Genomic DNA, 23,138 nt, shown 5'->3' with positions numbered 1-23,138 from the left:
AAGCTCGTACTTCTTCACGCCACATACTCAAATCACCTCAAATTCTTTAACATCAACAAAAGAATAGATTAAAAGCTAAAACCTGGCTGTTTCTCTTCACCACGGATACTCACACTAGTAACATTATCAGAATTTGACCTTAAAAATGTTGTAAGGTATTTTCTTAAGAGTCCTATTATTCCATCATTTATCTGTACTCAAAACATGGTACTAGTTAATGATTTTAAAGAGACACATCCTAGTAAACTGCAAAACACAGAGACTTATAAACCCTATAATAATTGTTTAAGGTCTTTTATAAACAAACTGTTATTTACAATATATGTGGTAAATTTAGTGGATGTTAATGTTTTAACACTTTGGTTATTTACAAACAGTTTGCATTTACTTACAAACAACATTTTCAACATTTTGTAAATATTTATTTTCTCATTGATTCTGTTTTTGCCTTCAGAGTTTTTTGTTCTATTATTACAGAAGAGCGTAGCATTTCAATTGTTGACCAAACAGTAGCTACCAAAGGCAGTTAAGTACATGACAAAAATGGGACTTTTTCCCTGTTACCACCAATTTGTTGCTTTTCTGAAAAAACAAGTTATTTTACTGATTAATATTTAGTTACTTTAAATGCACATAACAGCTATTTTGCAATGTGCACTGACTTTCAGTCTCTTGAGATACACTTTAGTCTTTACAGTATGTCTTTTATACTCTTGTTTATTACTATCCTGAATCAAATCAAGTTCTTATGAACGCTCTGAAGCTTAAATTGACTTACAGACAAGACTTACGTCTGATATTAACCGGGAATATATGGCTATATTTTTAAAAAAAAATAAAAATAAAAAAAAATAAAGAGAAGTATTCAAATGCAGATTTTCAATCATTTTAACACAGTTTAGAAGTCCCAGAAGCAACTGTTAGGAGCAGGGCCAGTATCAGATAATCCTTAGCATCTAACTGGATGTTAATTAATGCCTAATATAAATAAATATTCCTCTTGCCAAAGAAATGTAATTTGAAGTAATTGAGAAAAACTGAACAGGCTGTGATAGAAAGAAAAGATGCCCCATACAGTCTACTTACTAGCATGTTTATCTGCAAGCATTATGAGGCTGTTGGAAATATCTCTTCGCCTGTAAAAACACACCACTTTTGCTTCCACGTTTCCATTAGCAGTCTACAATAAAAGGATAAATTGAGTCAGAACGCATCCCTGCTCAGCTGAGTAATACAAATTATACATCCTCTAATTGTAATTTTTCCTCTTATTAGTAGTTCCTACATGAACAGCCAGACTGAAATCAAAATTACTCAAGTAAGTAAGAGCATCCTGACACGGGCCAATCAATTTCACATCAAATTACAGCAATGATTATAGTTATTTACTTGTAAGATTTTATATATTGATCAGTTACTGAGAGATGTAATGCCAGTATCCTGTTAACATAAAAATCCTCAAGAAATACCAGAGCCTTGTAAAGACTTTTTTGCAACCCAGTTTTAGACGGAGATTTCAAAGCACTCCAACATTTCTTTCCAGAACCACCTTTAATAGAACATGGTTTATTTGAAAATTCACTTCAGCTTACACAGTAAAATAGCAATTTAGTTTGCAGTTGTTTTCATGACTCATATCAGTGATCATACTTTACCATGATAACGTAGAGAATCTACTAATATTCAAAGAATTGCACTATCTTTCTTGTTATAAATCGTAAAAAGTTAATTACCTCAAGTTGTTTAAACTCAAGATGTGGCACCAAGAAGTGTCATGTTTTAATTTTCTTATCAAAAAAGAAAGCATCTTATCTCCAGTAAAATGACAACCAAATCATTTCATTGCATATTTGCTCAATACCTTTAACACAGGAATGGCACGCAATTCACAAGTAAGATAACTGGATTATATCTTGGAAACCTCTTCCCCCAAGAAGTCAATATATGACTTAGCTCTACCACCCACAAGCAAGATTAAGTTATAACAATGCAGATTAAAGATAATAAATATTACATTCAGAACATAACTGGAATCGCTTCAGTTACTGTATATAAAAAATATTGTTCTCTAGTAAGTCCAAAATGATTTGCCATGTACAATCTGAGTTGATGTAGTGCTGGACAGCACTAGCAAGCAATGTGGTTCGTGTCTGGCGTGACATAGTGTTATGTCCCATTAATAAGATGAATTTTTACAGTTCAGCTATTTATACCTTATTTTCTAACCACACGCACAAAATCATCATTTATGACATCATGATAAACATTTCTGTCATTAACTTTTGACACAATTTACCAGTAAGATATAATACTGCTCAACTGAACAGTCAATAAGAGAAAAGCACTTTTTTTTAATGTCTTGGTAGTACGAAAACTGAGAAATACTTGTGCTTTCCCCAAAATGGTACACGGAAAAGGCTTCACACATGCTGCGTGACAATACGCTTAGGATAAAGATAGAATACAGTCTCAATTTGTATTCAGAAAACTGTCCTTCATTCAGAACTACCAATAAGCAATGCAATAAACATACACAGAAGCTGTGTATTGTTATCAGATCACTGAAAAGTCTCACGGACACCCACTTGCTCTTTATGCACATACCCAGAAGGAGACACGTTACATGATCACTATCACTCCAGATAGATTCAGTATCATCACCATATAAAAAACTAAATTTGCTAACTTCCTCAATCATCCACAGGATTGCCTTGGAATTTTTTTTTTACAGCAAGGTACTCCTGTTCACCAGGAATAATAAACTGGGTGTTTCCTTAGATAACAGGGCAGAATTACAATATATCACACAGCAGTATTTCAGTAACTGAAACTTAAACAAATACATAAGAAATCTCAAGGAAGTAAAAAAACATTCAGAGAATTCTATCAACAGAAATCTCACAGAAGGCAAATGATTCTCAGCCGCTAAGCAGGAACCTTAGATACTTGCATACCTTGTTAAGCTCTTCAATTCGCCTAATGAGATATGGATTGCTGGAGGAATTTTCAAAATAAACATAATCTGCAATGAAAAAAATGAAAAATGCTGTATTATTTCAAAAATCATATATCTAAAATACATATATGTTTTAGTGCAAAGTTGTTTTTTTTCCCCCTAAAGTTAGCGTGACCTCCAGATGACCTCCAGGGGGTCCCTTCCATCCTCAACCACTCTGTGACCAGGGGAGATTTAAGAATAGAGCACTTTGGTGAGTTTCTAGATTATGGAAATATTACTTATGTGACATGCGCTATCACACCTTTATTATTACGTGCTGTGGTAGTACAGTTGTCCAAATAAGTAATGTACATTTTGTGATACTTGCTTTGTTGCCATCTCTGCTCAGTAACACGCAAACTATATTAAGCAGTAACAGATCCTCAAGTCATGAGGGTAGTAGGGTTCTTCTGTGCCAAGATCTCTTACAGGATCATTAGAATAGAAATATTTTCATAGACTTTATGGAAATTCGCTCACATCCTGAAAGCTACTGCCATTTAACATTCAAACAAAAAATTGACACGCAACACATTTCCTTCAATAGTTTTCCTCAAAACTTGTTTTTGTCAAATGAAAAAGTAACCATTAAATGCCAACCATACTCCTCTCCGCTCAATACTTGACTTTTGTACCACGCATCTTGCAAATTTTATTTAAAAAAAATGGCAGGGGACCATAAGAAGGTATAAGATGCAATGCTTTGACGCTACATTACAGTGAAACGGAGCCTCAGGTAGCTCAATTAGCACCAAAGGAAGAGTAAGATCTCTGGATATCGTTCGTAACTGCTTATTAAGATTAAATGAAAAAATTGGGACTTGATGACTTAAGAAGCAAACCCTACCAAGATTTTAACAGCACCACTCCGATAAGGATTACTTCGATGAGTAAAGGCTGATGGGATTACAACCTAAGCGCCCTAATGACGGGGTATGCAGATGGGCGAGGCGTATACACCAGCATGCCTGGGAGCAGATGCAGAAAGCGACTCAAGCTAACAGCCACCATCCCCTGCTGGGCTGCCTCCTCCATCCCAGCGCCCAGGAGAGCGGTAGGAGACAACTCGAGCGGTGCACCTGAACCCCAGCACCCGGCGGAGAGCCACGTCCACTCCAACCAGAGCCCGGGGAAAGTTACCCGGGTCAGTTTCAGCAGGTTGAAGGGCTGGAAACCGAATGCTTTTATTTCACACCCACAAGCGGCTCCCGCCGTGTGCCCGGCAGCCATCCACCAGCGGGCAGGCCGGCGAGCTGACAGCCCCCCTGTGGCTGCCCGGGCGGCTTTATTCGGCCCCGGGGAGGCCCGGCCGGGCTGTTCGCGCACCAGGCGGCGCCGAGGCGCTCCCCGCGGGGAAGCGCGGCCGGACGGGCCCGGCCAGGCCGCAGCGGCGGGGCCGCGGGTCCCGACCCCCTCTCCCGGGGGTCCCGGGGCTGCCGCTGGCCGGGCGGGGAGCGGCCGAGCCCGGGGCTGCGGGTGGGGGGCAGGAAGGTGGCGGCGTCCCCGCGGAGGGCGGCGCTGCCCGGCCCCTTCGCTGCCTCCCTCCTTCCCTCCCCGCCGGCCCCGGCCGCCTCCCCCTGCCCGGGCCTGGGCGCCCCGCTGGGGGCCGAGGCTCGGGGGAGGCGGGGGGACACAAGATGGTGGCCGCTCCGAGCAACCCCCGGCGCCGTGCGGGCGCTGCCCGCTCCCCACCTACCTCCCACTCGGTACATGTTGGCCGCCATGTCTGCGCTCTGCGCCCTCCTCCTCCTCCTCCTGCCGCCGCCGCCGGGCCGGGCTGGGCGAGGAGGGAGCGGCTCCCGCGGCCCCCCCGCCCCGCGTCGCCCCCACCCGGCGCCACCCCTTCCCCGCCCGGGCACAGGAGGCAGCGCAGGGCCGGGGCGGCCGCTTCCGGAGCCGCCCGGTGGGGAAGGGGTTAATGAACGCCCCCCTTCCTTTCCCTTCCCTTGGGTCCCCCCTCAGGCCCGGCCGCAGGTGGGGCGGCCCCGCTTTGTCCCCGCGACACGCTTCGTGCCGCCTCCGCCCGCCTTCCCCGGCCGGCTCTTTGTGTCCCTCGCAGCCCCGAGGTGTCCCCGCGCCCCCCCCCGGGCGCTGGCTGCCGCGGTGCGGGGAAAGTTGGCAGCTCCTCGCCCCGCACGCGTGAGCGCGCAGCACCTGTTGGCCGCTTTGCTGGGTGCCCCCCCACGCGCGGCAGGCAGCGGGGAGCATCCCCGGGGAGATCGCTCGCAAACCGTCCGGTTGCGGGGAATGCCTCAAAAAGCAGCGATGTCGGCGCCAGGCCAAGCCGATTTCCCTCTGTTTGCGTGCAGCCTGCACCATCGAGTGCAATCCGTGTTATTTACCAACAACTTGATGCTGCTCTGGCATGCGTCCTTCGAGGGGAAAGGCTTTTTGCCATTTTTCTGTGGATGGTGGTGATTTATTACCTGTTCTGTGCGTGAATCTCGAGCCAAGCTAACATTTCATTGCACCCAGAGCTACAGAAAAGGTGTTCGCTCGACAGCGAGTAAGCTTCCCCAATGTTTCAAATGATCACATCCTCCCCTCCATTTCCCCCTGCAAGTGACTGGCAGGGTAAGGTTTCTTCCACTTTTAGTGCACTTGTAACTTCCTAAGTCACTGCTTCGTGTCAAGGCAACCCAGTACTGAAATCCCTGATATGTACTGAACAACACAACCCAGTACCGAATCCCTGAAAGACGGGGAACTAGCATACAAAACTCACAGTGAGTTCATCTTCTTTAGTAAACAGCCACACATTCATGCCTTGGAAGGAAAAATCTGAAATCTCCCTTTATTTTGTCTCCTGATGTGAACATCTGTGGGAGCTGAAATTGTCTCCCAACAAGTACTCTGTGGAAGCTGAAAAAATACCCGCAGAAACTCCTTGGAAAGCAGCAGCTCCATCCAGCTGGTTATTTCCAGGCACAATAACACCACCTTACTGGGGACCTAAATAAAAATAGCTAGGAGTTAAATGGTATGTTATTTTTACTCATGTGGTTTACTGCTTCATTAATAAAACAGAGGTTAAACTTTGAAGGCGAGAGAACGGTTAGTTCAAATAACTGGCTTGTACCAGTCATTATCTATTAAACAAAATGTCTCTGAGCACTTTCCCTCAGCTCAAGCCTGCACTGTGACACTAGAGGAATTTCCCACACTTTGAAGCTTATAATGTGCCCTCCTCCAGCAAGGAGTGCATTTCAATAGAAACAGACTCTCCCTTCCACGATCCAAAGGCACGGCTTATAAGTAAGGAAGACAACTCCTGAAGATACAGAATTTGCCTTTCAAAACCCATGAGAAAACAGGCCAGAAGTCCCAAGCTGCTCCTCCAGGTTGACGTCCTGAAAACAGCAAGATAAAACCTTATTTACAGTTGCCTGGCTAAGGCATGCATAACAGCCGAGATAAATGAAGAATGTCATTTATATACCTTAGTACTCAGTCCCTGGGCCTGATTATTCACACTAATGCAGCTCTGACAGTCAGACTGCACAAACCTGGTGTTCTGCTGCTGTCTTTGAGCAGTTCAAAGTCACTGCTGCAAGCTGAGGAGGGTGGAGACACATCTAGCTGTGCCTGGGTACTGGGCTGCAGGACTCAGTGTATTTTACTTTGGTGCAATGTATACAAACACTTGCATACAGTTTATTTTCTGTGCTATCTCAGTGCATGGAATGGGAAAAAATAAAACTGTGTAAACATCTTCATTTTTCTAAATTAAATATGATGGAAAATTTAAATGCCCTCGTTTCAACCACAACATTGCTGAGGAAAAAAAATCACCTAAGAGCTTTGTCATAACCTGGTAAGTAAACTGCACTCTGCTACGAACTATGGAATTATTTGTGTTGTTCAAAAGAAACCACAGTTCTGTGGTAACTGCAGTCAATGTTACAGAATAGATTATTCCTATTAGAGACACAGTTTACCCAAGAACCTCATTTGATGACTCTTTTTGGTCATGCCATCCTGTGCAGCCCATCATCCCACCCCACACCTTTGCTGCCCTTCAGCTGGGGAAGTCCTTTTCATCCAGTTTACGGGGCCAGAAAAGCAAAGATGTTCAAAGGAAGTGATCAGAGTTAAAAAAAATAATAATAATAATAACCAAGAAAACCAGAGCAGGGTGTAAGGGACCATTTTTAAACACAGAGCAGGAACTCTGTTCTGTCCCCTTACCAGGACAGTGTCCCTTGCCTTGTCCAGGCCATGTACTCTGTGTTGGCTTTTTTCCTTTAGCTGCAGCAGGTGGATCTAAGTCACTTACGTTAAATACCTGGTAAGCTGACTGGAGCTATACAGTTTTCTTGCTTTATTTTAAAAATGTAAGGATTAGATAGGTTGGTTTTTGTTTGTTTTTGTTTGTTTGTTTCATTAGAGATAGCACAAAAAAATCACTTTTTCTTCTCATGCAATTTAAGGCTTCTTTCTCACACCTGGAGTTGAATGGATAAAGGGAATGGTAATGTACTATAAGAGAATTTTATTCACGAGTTTTCATTTCATCTCCCTGTAGCTTTTCAGAAACCAAAGGCTGTTTTCAGCCACTGGCAGAACTTTGGCTGCTCACACAAGTTCAGAGGTTTCAGGACAAATTATCAAGGGTTGTTCCATCAGACACAAAAACTCCTCACTCCAATGTTCTCTTCCCACTATTGCAGAGCCAAGACTAGATTTTCAAAAGGTTGTGACAACCTTATCATTTCAGACAGTGGCAGCACAGGGAAGCTCTCCTTAGAGCTGTCGTGCTGTCCTTGTATCCTGTTTTGGGTCCCGAGAATTTAATTTTGAAGGTTCCTGTCCAGTACCTTCTCTACAAATCTTAAAAAAAAAAAAAAAAAAGCCAAAACAGAAGAACAACACAAACACACAAAACTTGCTTGCAGAAGACACCAGTGCTGAAGATAAATCTTCCTACTAAATAAAACTGACAGTTCAGATGTCTAAAGTAAAATATGTTGATAGCAGCGTGTTTAAGACTGGACTGTTTTTGGCTCTCAAAGGTAGAAGCACCATACTGAAATCAACAAAAATGTTGAAGAGTTGCTTGTACCTTAATAAAAGGTGCTCAGCTCCCTGTAGACCTTTCATGGAGACACATCCTCATGCTGATGCAACAGAAAGGAAATGGCATTTAAGGTTTCCCATCCTTGGGCCATCCTTACAAGGCCTAACTCAAAGAGCGTCAGCTGAGTGTTTCTTTTTGGCATGAGTGATCTGACAACAAAGGAAACATTAAGCAGAGGGTTTATGAGTTCATGCTAAGGGAATGTGGCTGCCCTGTTAGTAAGACTTTGCTACAATGGGTAAGCAGTCTGTATGCTTGAAACCTATGCAAAGAGCTAAAAAATATGAAGAACTTTACAAGATTTCTTATCAGCCTAAACTCCTACTTATACTGAGAGTAACTCATTGCCACAGAGGACTTAGGTAGTTCACAGACTTGTCATATTTGAAGCAAAAATAATATGTAGAATATACAAAGTCACTTAGCATGAATGAACATGCCAGTTAGCACGGCTGTACATCCATCAGACAGGCTTAAGTACATTCACTTTTTTTTTCTCCACTAATGCAAAGACTCATTGCAAAAGCTCATTAATGAATTTCTAGCAAACAGAATTCTTATTGCTATCACTTATTTAGTCACCAGAGAAATACATTTTTCCATTTTGATACTCGTGATTATGTTTATAAAAGCCTTAGATAACATCCATTGTATAAAAGGCATTGTGTAAGATTTTTTAATTTAATTTACTGGAATATAAAATTCACTGTTTATTATCATAAGCAACAGAAAATTTCAGCTGCCTCTACTGAAGAATTAACTAGGTGCAATCTGTAATGGATGCTTCAGCCTCTTTATAAATCAGCAAAAAAAAAAAGTCCACTCTCTCACAAAAGAAAATCATCTTCTCTTGGCATCAGAAATAATGTTTTTTGTCGACTCTGTGAATCAGATCTCTCAAGAGACTGTTAGCTAAATACAATGTCACTATTTTCATTAAATATGATTTAAACAATAGCTTAAAGTTAATTGCTGAATTATCAGTAGACTGAAGATTTAGATGTTCAATCCAAATCTTAAAGTTGTAAGAATGCCACTAAATCAATGTGTGAATAAAAGCAGTGCTTATGTTGGCAACAAGATATTTTTTGAGTGGCTATTGAAAAAGAGATATTTGGTAATGGTTTTTCAATAAGTATCATACAATTATGTGGATAGATGCTATAGCCTACCGTATGGCACTGCTTTGAACCGATATATAATTTTATTTCCCATAAATCATATGATTGAATTAAGGACATTTTCTGCAAAATAAATCAGACCTGGACTGGTATGTATCTGTCTTCTTTTTCTGACTGCATTTGCTTTAACGAAAACCATTCTATCACAAAAGGAAATATTGCTACCATTTTGAGGGAAGAACTGTAAAGTAGGCTTTATTACTAATCTATAAGAAACTACTATTAAAGACTATATGTTGAAGAAATGCACTTCTTTTACTCCACAAGCATAAGTCTCACAGTTTTGCTAATTAACTCAGTAACAGAGTAAAGATCGTATTTAGTAATCAGAGAAAAAAATATATATATGTATATATGTTCACCCCGAGCTTGTATTACACCTGCCAATGTATTTTGCAGTTCACATCCTAATGGAGAAAAAGCCTAGAGCTCTAGGATTCAGTCTTGTAACCCATTTTGTTTGCTAGAATACATAGGTTCACATCTTACCCCTCGTAAATTCAATGTGAGTTTTGTGGTTGACTTCATTAGGACTAAGATGAGACTAATGTGTACCTTATTTCTGACGTAAGAGAAGCTGAGAATCAGAGCAGCTGGAAGCACGTTGGATGCATTAATCTGCAGCACTCCTAAATTAAGCCATTTTGGCCTTAAACATAATTATACCAGATAGAGATTAAACACACCACACTGGATTTACTCTTTCTCTCTCCCCTTCCCTCAATTGATCTATTTTTTGTGCTAAACACCTGCTAAAAAGCTGTCAAAGGTGCTTAATGACACAGATGTAAGTAGAGTACAGTACATTCATCTGAGCAGAATTAATTTAAGTCAAGGCCCCAGCATCTGTTCAGCTCAGTTTTTCTGGGGATCGAATGATTACAGGCAAGTAACACCCAAGTGCAACTTATTGATTAAGGGTACAGAAGGTCTCTTAGTGCCTTACCATGCCTCTAACCACTGCCTTGCGTTTCCATTGTTGAAGGGTTTAACCTAAAATTCTCAGTACTGCTTTCATTTTTAGCTTTGAAAAATCAGAATAATTTCTTCATGCAGGTCGGCATAGTGACCTGACAATTGCTCACTACTCTGTTGGTATAAGAGACATCAATTCTGAATTGGTTGGGTGGATTTCAGGGACACATTTATCACTGGTGCAATACACACACACCTTTTCCTCCTCAATCAGTGGAATCGTGCCTGCTTACACCCAGCAAATTTCACTTTGTTTTCAAGTGACCTTTGTTTCTAAAAACAGGCAGTGCCACAGAGGAGGTCAGTTTGCCCGCCTGATTAGCAGGCTGCTGACTCCCTGGCTTGCTTCTGCAATCAATGCGCACTCCGACAAGGAGGAGAGCAGCACTCCCAAGCACTGCAGCAATACCATTACTTTGGAAAGCATCAGTGGTCGCTTTTAGGAGAAGCTGGGTTTTTCATCCGGAGGCAATCACATACCTGGCTGAAGTCAGTGAAACACGCAGCATTCATTCTCTCAGGACCAGAGGAAAGACCTCGTAATGCCCGCTTAGGTAGCCAGATAGCTGCAGATGGCTCCAGTCGCCACACCAGGCATGAGGTGATGACACGAAATATTGCAGAAGGATTGTCTACGAGAGGCTCCCTAGCTGCAAAGCTGGCAGGCTTTTTCTGTTTATTTGTTTTAAATCAGCTATGTGTTATGCCTGGCAAGAAGAAACAAACAGTTTGAAAACCCTGTTCCAGGAGATCTTACATATTTCATAAACGGGAGTATAATGAGGAGTGTAATTTGGATGTGATACCAACTCACACATCCTGCAAGTCCTGCAGTAATGGTTCCCTGCTTACACCAAGCAGGCACAAGAAGAGTCAGATTTGTGCCAAATAGGCACAAACAGAATAACTGAACAAGTGCCCTTCCTCTGAAGCATCCACATCCAGTAAAAATGCCCCCAGCTATTGCAGTTAAGTCTCTTTTCTCTGTATGGAAGACAGATGCCAATACTACTATCTGATAGGTCTACGGTGTCCATGCTCAGTACATCAAGTTTTACTCTTCTCCCTGGCAAACTGAAGATTTTCGGCTCTCTAATCTTCAGGTTCATTTATCAGATGAGCTTCTAACTGCTCTTCAAGCTCCACGGCTTGGGTCCCAGTTACTGCTACGAATGGAAATCCATAAAATCCAGATACCCAAAATTAACAGCCTGCAAATTGCTGAGTTTGAATATTCTACAATGTTGTCTAGAATAGCAAGGAATATTTTGTGTGCTTACAAACAAGTTGCTCTTATCATTATATTTCAATATAAATTAAAAAAAAAAAGGAAAAAGAAAAAAGTAAGGTACATAAGTCTTTTTCTCCTTACAAAGCTCCACTGGGACACAAAGTACAGCATATAGCTGAGACTAACAGACAAACAGAGCCAAAACTGAATGTTTCCATTCCTCTGTCTTCCTCAAAGCTATCCGGCCAACTACTCTCAAACAGGGAATTGGCAATGAAGAGAATTGCTAGGGGAAATCACAAATTCGTGCTCATCTGGAAGAATATGACCAAAGAAATATCTTTTGCATAATGCTCTTTGAAATAACCTAGATTCCTTGATCCAGTGGCTCTGAAATGGAGCTCTGAAAACACTCCATGCTGCAAGAGCCGCTTTGGGACAGAACTCAGAAGTTCTTAAAAACAAGCAAAAACAAACAAGCAAACAAAACAACAAACACACAGTAGAAAGAAGGAAGGAGCTTTTAGCTTGCATGCATTATGGTGTGTTGGTTTTCTCGTGCTTGTAAATACAAGAATAAGCTACACTGGAATAACCCCCTTTTATACTGACACAGCTATATTCCATTTAGGAATCTGCAAAAGTTTTTAAACTAATGCATATTAACACCAATGGAGAGAAGAAAAACAACCAAACACATACACACACACACACACAAAAAAAAAAAAAGCAAAACCAAAAGCACCAAAGCAATAAGTTTTTGGGGACTATTTTAACTGAAGCCAGTTCCTGAATTTCATCCGAGTACCAGCTTAGCAGCGAGGTCAAAGTACAAACATCTGTGTACACAAAATGCCCAGAAGACATCAGAGAGAAGACAAACACAGCTCATGCTGCTAAATCGCGTATAGTCTGAGACAGAAGAGGCCTGCTCATGCACATTGCTCAGATCTGCTTCCAGAAGTTCTGGTCGTCTTCCCAAATGAAGACTTACATCCCTTTGAGGACTGGCTGGGTCTGTGAATAAGCCGTGGTCAGCACCCAAAACCACCCCAGTAGGTCTCAGTTCTAACAGGTGCTGAACACCATCTGCTTTCATGAACATCCATTGAAGATGCATAATAAGAAATACAGGTAGAAGGCCCTTCAACTTTGCAGGGCTGGAGAGTACTGTAGAGGTTTTCTTGTAATAATTATTCATAACAGCAGTTCCCCACGGTGTTCTCCATGAAAATAGTTCAAAGTACTGTACCACAACAGGGAGGGGGAAATTGCAATAAAAATATCCTAGCCATAGTGCCTGTCAAGCCTTTCAGAATATGACATTTCTAATGAATATTTTAAGAAGATCGCATGTTTTGATTGAGTTCTTTTTTGGTAGTTTCACTACATTTTGTGATGAGGAAGGTTATTTATGATTGTTTGATGAATATTTTATGCTGAACACAAGTCGTGTGTTTGGCTATCAGCCTTTTCTGTTTAGAAAAGAAAATAACAAATGACTGAATATAGCGTCATGATCTGTCATGAGGAGGGAAGCAGGAGAAGGCGTTTGTGCAGGGGTGTAGTGTTGCCTCCTATAGGATGGCATCCGGATGCCACGGAGTTTACACTACTAAATATGAGATTTCACCATAACTCTTCAGCAAGCTTAATAAAATCTATAAGGCATAGAATAAGTTAAGTTTATGTCATTTCTACCCTTGAAACTTTAAGAGGAGCTCTGCTCAATAGCAATTGTGATTTAAAGGTGACCAGTCATTTTTAAGACTTTATATCTGCAATTTTCCTCATACACCCAAATGCAAAAAAAAAAAAGTATTAACTTACAGTTTAAGACTTGTTTTTAATGGAACAAACTGTGCTGCTGAGCAGCTTCCTTATTCACCTACAGATTTCTATAGTGAAGTATCACAAGGAATGAAAGCAATATTTCCTGCTCTATCAGTTCTTAACAAATTCAGATACATTTCTGAAGGTAGTGCACAGTTCAAGAACTTCATTGTTCAGCTTCGAGCTGTTTCCTAAAAATACTGGGAAACCCCATCACACTGTAAAAATTATTTTCCTACCAAAGAGAACAGAAGTAACTAGACTTTTTCATGATCTTCCTGGAATTTAGTATTAAATCAAAGTATTCACTTTCTGTTGAAGTCTGGTGTTCTGAACAGCGAAGGGTAGTGTTGCTATTTCAGGCACACCAGTCTTGCAATCCCCTCTCAGTGCAAGACTTCTGGGCACAGAGAACCCATCATGTCACCATTCATAACTAAAATTTTCTCCATCACTATTTCCATTACCAGCCTCTATTCCAAGGTTTATAACTTGGCAGCGAAAGTTTGTCTTGCAAAGTTTAAGGAACCCAAGAGTTATTTTCTTTTTTGCTACAGAATTATTTCTCTGGTTGTAGGAAACAGAGAGGATTGCTTTTATGTTAAAAAAATACACAAAGAATCGAATGCCTGCAAACAACTGTACCAAGCAACTTGTCTATGAGAACTAATTGTTCTGTTACTCAAAATAGCAGTCTCTTGAGCCAGTTGACCTAAATGGTCACATTTTTTACAATGCAGATTCCTTTCAGCGGAATTTGTTACCGCATGCTAAAAAATTACTTAAATACATCGAATCATTGAATATTGGAGTATTAGACAGGCCACCATTATTAGTGATGAAAATGTATTATTTTATTTGTCTTCAGAGACTCGCAAATACTGGGCTATAATTAGCCCTCAGTCGTACCACTGTAAATTCAGAATAACTCTACTGATCCTATTGAGTTAATCCACGTGAATCCCAGTCCTGGGGAAGGCACAGGAACATGGATAAGTGATTACAACATCCTGTGTTGGGCTGAACCTTTAGAGCACAACTGCATGGAGGGAAAGCCATGTCTGCCTGCTCCGCACCCCGTAGGGGACAGGGCAGTAGCAGGACTGCCAGACCTCCCCAGTGCTCAGGAAGGGGGACGCTGGACCACCTCCCACAAACCTGCCACGAAGCTCGGCGTTAGGAATCGCAGCTCCACAAGCTTATCTTCCTCGTTGACTTTAAGGACTGCTCCTTTGGGAACAAAGTGCAAGAGACTGTAAATAACAATTAAAAAAAAATCAACAGCACAAGTAGACAATCTGATTACATGTTTGGCAGTGCTGAGTATTTTTCACATTATGTTAAATCACTGAAATGGTGAACTTACAAGACAAGAAGATTGTAAGGGATATTCTCCAGCTAATCTGTGGAAATAATAAGAAAGAGCACCAGGCTGTGGCAGATCCCTAGCTCCTGCGGGGACCCAGCCATGGCAACTGTAGGTGGCTTTGCACAGAGAGAGCTCTCCCTAGGGACAGCTGGTGAAGGCGTCACATCTTAGAGCACTCTGCGGGCTGAGCAGGGAAATCCTCACAGTCCTGGGCTCCTGGAAAACAGCAGCACAGGACTCCAATCCTATGTTTTAATTGGTACTTCTTACTTGAAAAGGAAGGGAAAAAGAAAAAAAAAAAATCTTTTCCTTCCCCATTCTTATTCTCTTTTGAATAAGAAATACTTTTTAATAGATAAGTTTAAAAAAATAAAATAAAAAGTTAGGTAGAAGACAGAAAACCGGCAATGTAAATTAGTGAATTAAAGACAGATCTCAGAATTAAAGATGTAACTATAGCAGGAAAGAAATCAAACAAACAAGGCACTGCAAACGTGAGATGTGTGTTCCCAGTTTGAAGCCTGTTTGGCAGCACAAATGTTTAAACAGATGAAATTTCTAAAAAAGAAAGAAGAAAGAAGAGTCACATTTAAACCTGCTGGAGAAAAAAAAATGTATTGATCATCTGATAACAATACTTTTCAGAAAATTAAGGAAGCAATATGTTCTTATGCATTGTGGTTTTAATAAGCATGATACCACAGCAGAAAATAATAATAATAATTTTTTAAGTCCCAAATCCCCAAACAGAAAAAAAGAAGCTTCTCCAGTTTCTGTGACAGACCAGAAGAACGCTGCAGTGTCTGGGCAGAGGTTCTGCTAAGGGCAGGAGATTCCGTGGCTGTTCCTGCAGTTCCCCACCTTTTAGAACCAGGGCAATATCGTACTCGTTGAACAGCAACAACATCACAGTATGCCTCATTAAATGCTGTTGAGCTTTTCTAAAAAGACACGTACAATTTTCTTCTTACTAGTTTCAATATTATTGATGTCTTCTGCCTTGTTTTTGCAATCATTAACGCATTCATCCCTATCCCACACCACCCCACACCCCCCCAAAAAAAAAAAAATCACACAAAACAAACACTGCCATGGAGGACATGATTTAGAATCTGAAATGAGTGCTCTGTTTTATTCCAGCTCTTGCAATTGAAAGGCACATCTATAAACCTACCTTGAAACTAACGGTTCAGTCGTACTGAAAATTTACCAAAGATCTTTATCAGAGTAAATTTGCATAGCTCCACAGACTACAGTAATAATTTGCTTCTTAGCCATTATTTCTTAGCCAGGCAAGATTTGTTGTGTTATTAAGACTGTGAAATTTTGTTTATCTGCTGCATCCAGGCTGGAGTCAGTCCTAAGCTGATGGCAAAGTTGCAGCCAAGTCACTGCAGCCTCAGCCGCTAGGCTCCACGGTTTATCCCAGCAGGAAGCCAAGAAATTAGGGGATGTGTAAATTGCTAATGCTGGTTGATCAGCTTTCCATGCTGCAGGTATATCAGTAGGCGAGTCGGAGAGGTATTGACCATTACAGCAGCAGGGGTGGCCCACCCGCAGTTTGCGTTTCAGCGTGACACAGCCACTACCGAGCTCCAAAGCGTCCATGAGCAGCACTAACGCACCCTGCGGTGGCGAAGGAACACATCTCATCCAGCTGCAATTTCATTAGGGGTTTGGCCTGAGTTATAGAGGAATAATGCTGGTGAACCTCTCCTCTGAATCCCACTCCTCCCTCCCCAAGGGGAGCACAGGGAGTCCACCTTCCCCTTCTGTATTAGTGGGGAAAGAGAAATTAACGAATATGTTGCAGCTTCCCAAGAAGGGAATTGGAAAGTGTGACTTGGTTTAAAATGAGGGGACAGGTCAGCACGCAGTTGCTAGCAGAGAAATGGTGAAATAGGCAAAAATGTGTTTAAAAAAAAAACACAAGCTCCTGAAATCAGTAATTGCACAAAATGAAGCTATGGTAGCTTATATCAGAGGAAAATATAGCATAATAACCATAGAGAAATTAGTATCTCTACAGTGCAAAAAGAAAAAATATTTTCTTGTGTCGTTGGTTTAATTTCATGAACTCCTCAGATGTTTTGATCACCTTTCATACATGAGAGTGTTAGCAATCTACTGTATAGTTCTGGTGGGCTCTGCTGCAAGCATCCATACCTGATCCCAAACACCAGCTGTTACATCTGGAAGTCATACATGAACATAGCGTCACGAGGAACATCCTGTGTTCATCAAATGAGACTGCAGCTCTTTCTGGCTACAAGCAACATTTCTGGCTGTGCAATGGAGATAACGGTACCATCACTTTCATTTCCCATTCCAGGGTGTAATCTAGTCTCTTGTGTGATTTAGGAAGGAGTCACTTGATCTATGGGGTGAGAAGTTACCGCTCCTGGAGGCGGAGGCCAACTCCCACCAGCGGTGCAGCAGTGAACTTGGGGAACATTGATGTAACTTGCTTAGATGTTGGGAGTGCTCACATAGGCACCTGGGAGGCCTGTGTGCAGCCGCTCACATGCAGCCTAGGATAATACAACCTCTTTGCCAGAAGCAAGAGTACTCTCCAATATATTGCAGGTAAGTCAGATAAGTTACAGAAAGCAACCAAGGGATCTTTAGCTTATATCTGCACAGCAACAAGAGGCAAACTTCCATTTAACATCCTACGGGGTAAACTCGGGCTGGAGCGGCTTTATTGGCTTCCCTGTAACCGTAATGAAGCTACGCTCCAGTTGTTCCTGAAGCCCTTATAATGCAAAGGTTTTAACACCTTGTTGCACTGTAGAATCAGGGCTGCCAATGTCCCGAGGAGGGATATGAACACACCAAGTTCTCCAGCGCTGCTGCGACAGGCTCGGGAAAAGAGAAATCTTACAAAGAGGTCGGATCTCGTTTTCACTGAGAAGCAGAGGATTTGTTTGAACAGAACATAGACACTACTGCTTTATTAACTTTAACTGGATAGGTATTTGACTTCAGTTTTAGTATTTTAGTAACCTAAGCATCATCTTTAAGTTTTAAATAGTTACACAAACATTTATCTATGCAAGCAAGCTTGATCTTTTTTATAAACCAGTGTAGTCAACAGAAAGACTTCCTGGGACTTCTGGAAGAACATGTAGGGCTAGACAAAGAGATGAATAATTCTTTTTACAGATAAAAATCTGAATGTAAGGGATCCAAAGAATTAAATTTTGTATCTCCAAGTGTTACATAAGACTTGATTTTTGCATCATTTATGTAGTTTAGTACAATTGAGCAGTCACTCAGTATTTGTGGAGAGCAGTATTTCAGGAGGTAGTATTTCTCCTGTTTTTCAAGAAGCAAGTGAAATTTTTCAGAAGCAGCTTTTTAAAGTTTATTTCCATTGAAGCATAAAGTTTGGAGCAGTGTCATAGCAAGATAAGAGTTTCTAAGTCTCCTCTCCTTTCCCCAAGGGTGTACACGAAATGGAGAAGTATGCTATATCTCACTAAGGAGCAAAAGATGCTAACCAGTATTTCCAGGAGCTTCTCTTTGAAATATTTTTTCACAAATCCAGTAGAACCCTACTTACAGGACACTACCTCACTGCAGCCAAGTCTCACTTTAATTAGACCTCTGTGCTCATCACCTCCTCTAAACGAGCAGGCAGGGGTACGCGTGCAGCCTCTGCTGGCTCTGCAGGAGCTCTCTGTACCCTCTGCAGCAATGGGATTCAGAGTCCCAGCTGCCTCAATTCCCTTCCCAAAGGCCATGGGTGACCCACTGGTCACTCAGGCATGCCTCCACACCAAGTCCCAGACAACACAGCTTCTACACTTCCAGTCCGGCTCTTCCATGAGGCACAACAGGGGCTCAACTTGGTTACCTGAACACAGGCGTGAGGTGTCACCTCTGTGGCATCCAGGACGTCCATAAGAGCTGGCAGATAGGACACTGAAGGCCCCAATAGTGTATGCAATACCCTCAAGTTTTCCCATTCATCTCAAATGACACTAACGTATTATATGCACACATTGAACTGAGCTCCATAGTCTTTGATGAGAATGGGTAGAAAAAAAAAAGGCACATAACCTTTTATGTTAGCTAACGCCAAAAATGTAAGATCACGACAAAATAAAATGTATATGCATTCGTCTGGCCCAGTTTCTTCCTCTTCTCAGAGAATATTTTGGATTCACCTGCACATATAGCTTCCCCAAATCCCAGTATTTCTCTCCATCTTCTCTGCAGACAGTTTCCCTTCCCCTTGGTAAGCATTTAGTAAAGTATCTCATTGGTGTGAAAATCTATTCCTGTGTTCTTCTCTCCTGTGAAAATATGTTCATGCCTTTGAATTCCCCATTAGCAAGTCTCCTTCTAATTGCCTTCCTCAGGCAAGCAACGTCCTTCTCTCCGTGCTTTGCGTCTTCCTGCCTGGAGTTCAGATGTAACAAACTGGTTGAACCCAGCTAGCAGCAGTCTCTGACCAAGAGGGCTTCCTTTGACCCACTGATCCTGAAATTTAATCACCTTCAGTAATTAGCCCAGCATCAGGTCCAAGAATCTTTGCTGGGCTTTGTCTGAACATGGAGGTGACAGACAACAGGGAAGGCAGCCGCGTGTCACACCGAAAAAGCTCGCTGTCTGACCCACAAATTCATCGAGTCCCCAGTATCAAAGCTAATTGCTCACAGCCAAATTTCCCAAACTCTTAGCATGTTTCATGAAATAACTTAGTCTAATTCTAAATGTCAACTGCAGATTGTATTCCGTGCACATGTATATCTATGTGAATACCCAGCTCCCTACTAAATGTCATTCAGCCACTTTTAGCAACATTCATATTCAAAATTATTCAGATCTTTATAAGTGCCTCAGTGACAAGGGAACTTGTACTCTCATGTCAGGTGCCACCGATGATCCAAACTGCATCTGTCATTAGACTTTGTTTTGCAATTATACGTGGCGATTGGCCCCTCTCCTGAGAGGTTTTCTACGTAGCCTGCAAACCACATTGAAGCAGTGGGGCTCTGGTGCAGAGAACTTAGATAACAGCAAAAACATCTAGTGGAAACCATCCCCCCCCCCTCCCCCCCGATCTAAACTGAAGATAACTGCAAACACTAGTGCATCCGTGCACGCTGAACCTTTTGAAGCATTTCTTCTATTCTTTATTCATTGCCTCTTCAAGTAATTAGGATAAATATTGCCAAGTACGGTATGTTTAATAATAAAACACATTGTTCCACCCCACCCCCCGCAACAATTTTATGTGTGTGCTCCCTGAACAGGAAAATCTTTTGTTCTGTGTGTGCAAGTCTGTCATTTGGGCATCCTGCTCCGCAGCTGGAGCCCCTAGGTGCTGCAGTCCTAAAAACAAACAAGGATCCTGACAGAAGACACCCCACCAAAAGCCAATTTTGCCTGCACTTAAGTCAAGATCACTCGGTAGCTACCTCAGTAGGAACAGATTCTGATCTGGAGTTATGAAAAATGCCCAACATCAAAATATACCAGCTTGTTCACATAAAAGATAGCAGCAAAGGACCTCTTTTTTTCTTTTTTAAAGCAATCATAGTGCTGCACTCAAAACACAGAACAATGGTCTCAGCACGAGGCCAAAAAGATTTGGAAACTGTAGAAAATATTTCAAGTTCATTAAATACCCTTAGGATGCAATAGCACAATATAAGCCACGAAAATAAATGTTGACATACAGAAAGCTATTTTTACATAATGACTATTAATTGTGAAGTTCCTCCTGGGCAGTAAATGATACAACTGTAACACCAGGAGAAGGGTAATTGCTTTGATTCAACATCCCAGTGTGTATTTCCAGAGCATTTAACAACAATAACAACAACAACAAAGCCACACACACAAAAGACAACCCCCAAACACCTGAACAGCTGAACTCAGCTAACTGCTTGAAAGAGGTCTTTGCTATATTTCAGATTAGCAGCCAGCTCAGTCCCTCTAAAGTTTCACTTGAAGCCTTGTACTTTACCATTTAACCTTGAGGCTGAATACTGATTTCTGTGCTGACCTATTTACATGGATTTATTGGCTCACTTTTTTCTTTTTTAAATAATTTGGTTCAATCTTTCAAAACAGGGCAGCCGGAACTTTCAAACACTTCCCCCCCTTCCCATGCATGGCCTTTAAAAATACCTTTTCCTTCTTGTATTGCTAAATGTTTCTCTTTACGGTCACACAAAGTCGTTTTAAGTGCTCTGTCTCTTTTGGGATCTCCATCCTATTTTTCAAGTTTCTTCACTCATAAAATTCAGCAACAAAAGAAAGTTGTTATGCTCACTGAAATTTCCTGAAGAATAAGACAGCTATAACAAGTCAGCTACCGAACTGACACTTGTAACTCCTAAGTCCTACGAAGCCATTGGAATTTCCACAAATTTACCAGTAAAACTGCTATTTCATAATGACAGCAGCACGACCAATCTGAAAAGGCCACAGATCAGAACACTTGCAGGAAAATTACAAATCCTGTCTAAAATCTGAATTTTTGTTCCTGGTAAATTACTGCTCCTGGTGTGAGAACACATTGCTTACAGCTATGGACACCAGCTAGCTAGAACAAATCTCCTTGATTGAAAGTCAGTAATTATAACTAAAATAAGTAAACTGCAACATGCTAGGCTACAGAGAGGAGAAAATCCAGCAACTGGCATTGCTGTTGTCAGGTTAGCGTTGCTTACTGCTGTTATTCTAAAGGAGGAAATCATTGTAGTCCGTGTTTAAAAGAAAGACTCAAATAGAAACACACATAATACCAACCTATAACGCTTCATCCACTGGTTCACTTGCAAGATAAAGTCTGACTGTAGCATGCCTGGCACTTTACCTGTTCTGCCACACAGCTTCACGGCACAGGAAGCTTTGTCTGTCTCAAAATGATTTCCAGAAAGCACGCTCCAGCACACTTTCATGCAGCTAGCCCATCCTCAGACCCAGTAATTTGGACCATCCTCTCTTCTGCAAACTTGCTACAAAGGATGAAGGGGGTTAAAACATGTGGAGCAGCAAGCATGACAAATTGCAAAGCCAGAAGCACCTGGGTAACTCATTATCGCTGACAGCCCTAGTCAGTTTTTGCTACTTTTTCTTTTTTCTTTTTTTTTAAACCAGATACTCCAGTAACTGTTCCTGGAAGAACAAAGGGCAGTAGCATACCCAAAGAGGGGTGAAGCAGTTTAGAAGCGTATTTGTTGCTTATAAAAATAACCAGCAGGCAAGACACATGAAATAGCTCCAGCTGCTGGAAGCAAGAATCTTTCCAGCTGTGTGGAAAAAAAAAAAAAAAGCACCAGAATGACTGAAAAGAGATAAAAACGCCCTTACTGGGGAGCGGCACGCTGACGCGTATACTTTACTACATCCTGCAGTCGGAGTTCGGGTGGCTTTCTTTTCTCCTCGGCCACCTAAGCGAGAACACCGACTAACTGTGACCTCTAGCGGCCGCAGCCGCGCCGTAGGAGGGGAGCTGCCGAAGCCCTTCTGGAGGCACCGTGGGCACTTATCCCAACCTCTAAGTGCTTTATAGAGAGAGGCCAAACAGCGATAAAATAATAGTGCTTAATCGCATTCTCCTTTAAAACAAGCGGCTCTACAGAATCACACGGCCATCCACGTCTTGTAAGGCATCCTGCAAACCTCAGCTGGGGGAGTAACGTGGCAGCAGCAGCAAAGGCTGCCAAGAGAAATCCCTGAATCCGGAGCAGGAAAAAGCGGGGGCGGCGGAGCACTGCCCTAACCTGGGTGTCCTGTTACAGGCGGAGCCCCTGGGCCACAAAACCTCTGGGATCAGTGGGGAGAAGAGGCACTCACCTGCCCTCTGTCCTGGCAGCACGCCGGCACCTGGAGGCATCGCCCCGAGGGGGAGAGCTCCGGGAGATGCTCCAGGTGGCGGCGAGCATGGGAAAAGGCTCAGCCCTGAAAGCCGGAGTGTTAGGGTACCAGAGAGGGAGAGTGGTGGAAGAGAGGAGCTCCCTGTGCGTGCTGCAGACCCCTGAAATCCAAGCTCTGGAGGGCGGCCCGGGTGGTGCCAGCTGGTGCCCGATGTAAGCCGCGGCGGGGCGTCGGAAAGCCGGCGGGGGGCCGGAGCGGGGCAGGGGGCGCCCGCTGCGCCTTTCGACTCTGCCCGCACGGCAAGGGAGGAGGAGGAGGAGCGCCGCCTCCTCTTCCTCCCCCTCCTCCTCCTCCTCCTCCTCCAGATGTGCGCGGGGCCGCGGGACGCGCTCCCGGCGGCAGCCCCCCGCTGCCCCGGCTGGGGACAGCCCCCCGCGGGAGGCGGCAGCGCCGCTCCGCATCCCCCCGCCCGGGCACCGCCGGCGGCCAACTTCGCCGGGGAGACCCGCCGGGGGGAGAGCCGCCTCCATCCCTCCCTCCCTCCCTCCCTCCCCGGTGCCGGCGGCGCCTCTCCCGCCCCCCCGGCTCTCCTCCCTCCCTCCATCCATCCCTCCATCCCTCCCTCCTTCCCTCCA

At 42.8% G+C, this 23,138-nt stretch overlaps 2 protein-coding genes across 6 annotated transcripts in view; both read right to left on the bottom strand.

The window, feature by feature from the left end:
• Positions 1 to 5,043, bottom strand: part of MTA3 (metastasis associated 1 family member 3) — a 196,611-nt gene extending 191,568 nt beyond the window's left edge. Inside the window, exons 1-3 of one of the 5 annotated variants that reach the window (XM_080586121.1) lie at positions 4,695 to 5,043; positions 2,955 to 3,022; positions 1,087 to 1,180 (exon numbers count right to left, since the gene is read on the bottom strand). In XM_080586121.1, the coding sequence (XP_080442247.1) occupies positions 1,087 to 1,180; positions 2,955 to 3,022; positions 4,695 to 4,722 (190 nt within the window). In that variant the 5' untranslated portion in view covers positions 4,723 to 5,043. The remainder of the gene's footprint in view (positions 1 to 1,086; positions 1,181 to 2,954; positions 3,023 to 4,694) is intronic. The other 4 variants (XM_080586122.1, XM_080586123.1, XM_080586124.1 and 1 more) reach the window with 4 other exon arrangements.
• A 722-nt stretch (positions 5,044 to 5,765) lies between these two features.
• LOC308192861 (uncharacterized protein) lies at positions 5,766 to 23,107 on the bottom strand (the record flags this gene model as incomplete). Its single annotated transcript, XM_080586849.1, has 5 exons — positions 5,766 to 5,950; positions 8,061 to 8,224; positions 10,712 to 10,938; positions 14,454 to 14,525; positions 22,483 to 23,107. 3 exons carry the CDS (start codon positions 23,105 to 23,107, stop codon positions 10,922 to 10,924), a joined length of 714 nt encoding a protein of 237 aa, XP_080442975.1. The 3' UTR covers positions 5,766 to 5,950; positions 8,061 to 8,224; positions 10,712 to 10,921.
• Positions 23,108 to 23,138: the final 31 nt, after the last annotated feature.

The sequence above is a fragment of the Anser brachyrhynchus genome (genome assembly GCF_964034855.1).
Source record: "Anser brachyrhynchus genome assembly, chromosome: 3".
In the NCBI taxonomy this organism is placed as follows: domain Eukaryota; kingdom Metazoa; phylum Chordata; class Aves; order Anseriformes; family Anatidae; genus Anser; species Anser brachyrhynchus.
The sequence above is the reverse complement of the archived record's forward strand: the minus strand, read 5'-3'. Positions and strand labels throughout refer to the sequence as shown.